We start from the raw sequence: 5,000 nt of genomic DNA on the forward strand, positions 1-5,000 counted from the left end.
CTCCTTTCTTCCCTTCCTCCTCTCGTTTAACTATCTTCACTTTTCCAATCTTTTCTTTTCCTTCCTTTGGGTGTAGTATTTCCATTCTCTCTTCTACTCCTTTCTTTCCTACTCTCTTCTCCTCTTCCACGATGTCGTGTCTCTCCATTTCTTCGGCCGTCTCTTTCTTCAGCAGTGGAGGAGAGTGAAGTGAGAGATGGAAATCAGCAAGGAATCCAACCCCACTTCAAGAAACAGCTGACGGAGGCGACGGTGGAGCTGACGGCGTTTCGGCAGGCAAGAGGGAGTGTGTGTGTACGTGTGTGTGTGTGTGTCTGTCACGGTTCAACTCTGACTAAACGAGCGTAACCAACGGGTGTATCTCTAACCTAACGTCGAGTATAGTGATGCCAGATAGCGTAATATCGCCTCTAACTCCTCTCTATATCCTCCCTCTCTAAGCTTCGTCAAACACGTATTGGTCAGGTAAGTTAGAGGTGAGATTATTAAGAGGTTGGGCTCGTGTTCATAGAGGTTAGGTGGAGTGTATGTAGGAGAGGTAGGTTGTTATGGATGGAGGTGTGTGTGTGCGTGTGTGTGTTTGTGTGTGTGCGTGTGTGTGTGTGTGTGTGTGACATTGACATCCGGTGTGTTCATCCAAACATCTCGTTATTTTTCTGGATACGATACAAAAGGTTAAGTAATATGCTGAGTGCCATGTTCTGTCTCCCCCTTCCATTTAAAACTTGATAGCTACCCCTTTTACTAGCTCCCTGTAACTAGCTCTCCCTTCTTAGGTCATCCAATTAATCCTCGGTCACTAGGAGACTATGATGCTGGCAGATAAGTAATACCTTCTTAGTGTCATATCCTCTCCTTCTCAATATCTTCAATACTTACTAGCTTTCCCTGTAACTAGCTCTCCCTTCTTAGGTCATCCAATTAATCCTCGGTCACTAGGAGACTATGATGCTGACAGATAAGTAATACCTTCTTAGCGTCATATCCTCTCCTTCTCAACATCTTCAATACTCACTAGCTTTCCCTGTTACTAGCTCGCCCACACTACTAGCTCTCCCGTCCTTGGTAACTAGTAGATTTTTATGTTAGCAGTTTGGTAATATCTCATGAGTGGCCTGTCCCTTCATCTCCCTAGTTTTTATATATTGCTAGCTACCCATGTTACTAGCGCCCATGTTGCTAGCTCTCCCTGTCCAAAGTAACATGGTAATCTTCGGTCACTAGGAGATTGTGATGTTGGCAGTTAAGTAATACGTTCTGAATGTCATTTCCTCTCCTTCTCAATTTATTCCATCTAACTAGCATTCCCGTTACTAGCGCCCATGTTACTAGCTCTCCCTGCCTTGGTCATTCAGCTCATCTTCAGTCACTAGCAGATTATGATTGGGAATGTTATGTCTTTCAATCTCCCTACCTTTTATAATCTTACTAGCATTCCCGTTACTAGCGCCCATGTTACTAGCTCTCCCTGCCTTGGTCATTCACTTCATCATCAGTCACTAGCAGATTATGACTTGAAATGCTATGTCTTTCAATCTCCCTACCTTTTATAATCTTACTAGCATTCCCGTTACTAGCGCCCATGTTACTAGCTCTCCCTGCCTTGGTCATTCAGTTCATCTTTGCTAGCCAGACTATGATGCTAGCAGTTTAGTAATAGCTTAGGAGTAGTGCAATATCTTCTTTCTACCTTCCACAATAATGTTACTAGCGCCCATGTTACCAGCCCTCCCTACATTGGCCGTCCCCTTGAGGTCAGCTCCAACAATATCTGGCACTCTCTGGTCACTACGAGATATGATACAAGTAGTTAAGTAATACGTAGGTAGTGCCACGTCCTTTCTTTCCTTACCACTTATATGTATGCTAACAAGATAAAAATAACAAATAGGATGTTCGTATACCAAGTCACCATTCGTAAGGCAAGGCATTTTTGTGGGATTTTTGTTCGTAAATCAAAACACTCGTAAACTAAGGCACTCGTATTGGTGTCTATATTACTAGATCTCCCACCCCAGGCCATTCCCTTCACCACGTAATCTTCGGTCACCGTTACATTATAAGAACAAGAGAACATAAGGAGTCTGCAAGGGGCCGGTAGGCAGAGAAGGCAGCAGGGAGAGAGCGGGAAAACGTACTGTATCAAGCATGTCCACTTACTTGCTGCGTGTCCTGACCTCCCGCCGCCACTGGTGAAGCATCTTGGAGCCTGCCGGGGACACGGGGACAGATTAGGACACACACACACACAAAAAAAAAAAAAATAATAATAATAATAATAATAATAATAATAAAATAAAGTAAAAAAATAACAGGAATGAAAAAAAATATATAAAGGCAAGTATAAACTATGTTACAAGCCTTGCTATGAGAGCTCACAAAAATAAGCAAATAAATGAAATAAAATAAATGTAAAATAAGTAAATAAAGAAAGAAATAAAGACAAGAGAAGGATTGTACGCTAATATTTAACAAGCCCTACACACACACACACACACACACACACACACACACACACAGTCATAAGGTCGTAACACTAATATTTTACAACCCTCGCCTCCCATTTCCTGTTCATTACCCCAAAACATTCAAATTTCCTCACTCAGGGCGTGGAAATCCATGCTGGTGAGATTTCCGAGTGTCAGCGTGGAGGGAGGGAGGGAGATGAAGGGGCGTAGACTGTTCTCTTTTCCTCCTCAACGTTCCCTCAAATACTTGTGTTCTCTTGCAACACCGTCAGATTTTTTCTTTTCTCTCGTGTTCTTTCCGGTTCTCGGTCTTTCAGTAAATTTCAAATGTTCTCTTCTTCTCCTCTTCTCTTGTAATTCTCCTCTTGCTCCCTCGCCCTCCTCTTAGAACTGTACTCTTGCTTTCTTCTTTTGTTTTTCTGCTTTATTTCTCTCTTTTCCTCCTCTGCGCCTCTTCAAATATGTATGTAACTTCTCTTTTCTTTCTCTCTTTTCTCTCTCTCTTCTTATTGTTATTTTGTCCTCTTGTTTTCCTCTTTCAACTCTCCTTTTACTCTCTTATTCTCCTCTTATAACTGTTCTCTTGTCCTCTTGTCCTCCTCTTTCTTGTTCTCCTCTTATACCTGTTCTCTTGTCCTCTTGTCCTCCTCTTTCTTGTTCTCCTCTTATACCTGTTCTCTTGTCCTCTTGTCCTCCTCTTTCTTTTTCTCCTCTTATAACTGTTCTCTTGTCCTCTTGTCCTCCTCTTTCTTGTTCTCCTCTTATAACTGTTCTCTTGTCCTCTTGTCCTCCTCTTTCTTATTCTCCTCTTATAACTGTTCTCTTGTCCTCTTGTCCTCCTCTTTCTTGTTCTCCTCTTATAACTGTTCTCTTGTCCTCTTGTCCTCCTCTTTCTTGTTCTCCTCTTATAACTGTTCTCTTGTCCTCTTGTCCTCCTCTTTCTTGTTCTCCTCTTCTTTGTTCTCTTGTCCTCTTGTCCTCCTCTTTCTTGTTCTCCTCTTATAACTGTTCTCTTGTCCTCTTGTCCTCCTCTTTCTTGTTCTCCTCTTATAACTGTTCTCTTGTCCTCCTCTTTCTTAGTCTCCTCTTATAACTGTTCTCTTGTCCTCCTCTTTCTTAGTCTCCTCTTATAACTGTTCTCTTGTCCTCTTGTCCTCCTCTTTCTTAGTCTCCTCTTATAACTGTTCTCTTGTCCTCTTGTCCTCCTCTTTCTTGTTCTCCTCTTATAACTGTTCTCTTGTCCTCCTCTTTCTTAGTCTCCTCTTATAACTGTTCTCTTGTCCTCTTGTCCTCCTCTTTCTTAGTCTCCTCTTATAACTGTTCTCTTCTTCTCTTGTCCTCCTCTTTCTTGTTCTCCTCTTATAACTGGTTCTCTTCCTCTCTTGTCCTCCTCTTCCTCACGTTAAGATAAATAGGTTAATAATACTGTCCTCTGTGATGCGTCAGTCCACCCTCATCTGGAAAGAAAGAAAACACATTAATCAAAACTATTATCATTGTCATTATCATCGTAACTACTGCTGATATTACTACTCGCCCTCGTCCTCCTCCTCCTCCTCCTACTACTACTACTACTACTACTACTACTACTACTACTACTACTACTACTACTACTACGTCAACGTTCATAATACAGGATCTCCATTTTTCACTACAGTTCCGTCATCTGTGTGTGTGTGTTACCAAATCGAGAGGGCATTCTAACACACACACACACACACACACACACACACACACGCACACAATGCCACAACCTTTACCAACAGCGCCACGTCATAGCCTCCAAGAAACTACCCCAACGTGTGTGTGTGTGTGTGTGTGTGTGTGTGTAAGAAAACGGATCTTACTCGGGAATTTGGGGATGAAACTGAAAATAAACTAACCTAGAAAAATAAAGTACAGTGCCGGGTCCATTACAAGCACCGACCATGTACGGAACCAACATCCTGCACCGTCATCGTGTGTGTGTGTGTGTGTGTGTGTGTGTGTGTGTGCGTGCTTAAACATGGGATTATGGTAAGTCTTGAGGCTGAAAACACACACACACACACACACACACACACACACACACACACACACACACACACACATAGCTCGGTCGTGTTATCTATCAGTCAGGAAATGAATGATTATCGTGACATCAAGAAGAGGAGGTAGAAAAAGAACAAGAACTAGAAGAAGAAGAAGGAGAAGAAGAAGAAATAACAAGAACTAGAAGGAGGAGAAGAAGAAGAAGAAGAAGAAGAACTAGAAGAAGAAGAAGAACTAGAAGAAGAGAAAGAAAATAACAAGAACTAGAAGAGGAAGAAGAAAAACAAGAAGAACAAGAACAAGAAAAAGAAAAACAAGAAGAAGAAGAACAACAACAACAACAACTAGAAGAAGAAGAGAAAGAAACACGAAAACAATAATGAAAAACAATAAGAAGAACAAGAAAATCAAGGACAAGAAGAGCGAACTTTCATCTTCCACCTTTGTTTAGATAGTTAGTGTAGCTTGCCACAAACAGCCTCGTAAAGACCATCACGTCTG

The 5,000-nt window shown here is 41.8% G+C and overlaps 1 protein-coding gene across 7 annotated transcripts in view; it reads right to left on the reverse strand.

Annotated features, from left to right (window-relative positions):
- Positions 1-5,000, reverse strand: part of LOC127005388 (cytosolic phospholipase A2-like) — a 68,447-nt gene that overhangs the window by 38,703 nt on the left and 24,744 nt on the right. For 2 of the 7 annotated variants that reach the window (XM_050874201.1, XM_050874202.1), the window contains exons 2-3: positions 2,603-3,925; positions 2,161-2,209 (exon numbers count right to left, since the gene is read on the reverse strand). In XM_050874201.1, the coding sequence (XP_050730158.1) occupies positions 2,161-2,209; positions 2,603-2,621 (68 nt within the window). In that variant the 5' untranslated portion in view covers positions 2,622-3,925. Of the gene's footprint in view, positions 351-2,160; positions 2,210-2,602; positions 3,926-5,000 lie in introns of those variants that run through there. The other 5 variants (XR_007758468.1, XM_050874197.1, XM_050874200.1 and 2 more) reach the window with 4 other exon arrangements.

This window comes from Eriocheir sinensis, chromosome 30 (assembly GCF_024679095.1).
Source record: "Eriocheir sinensis breed Jianghai 21 chromosome 30, ASM2467909v1, whole genome shotgun sequence".
NCBI lineage: Eukaryota > Metazoa > Arthropoda > Malacostraca > Decapoda > Varunidae > Eriocheir > Eriocheir sinensis.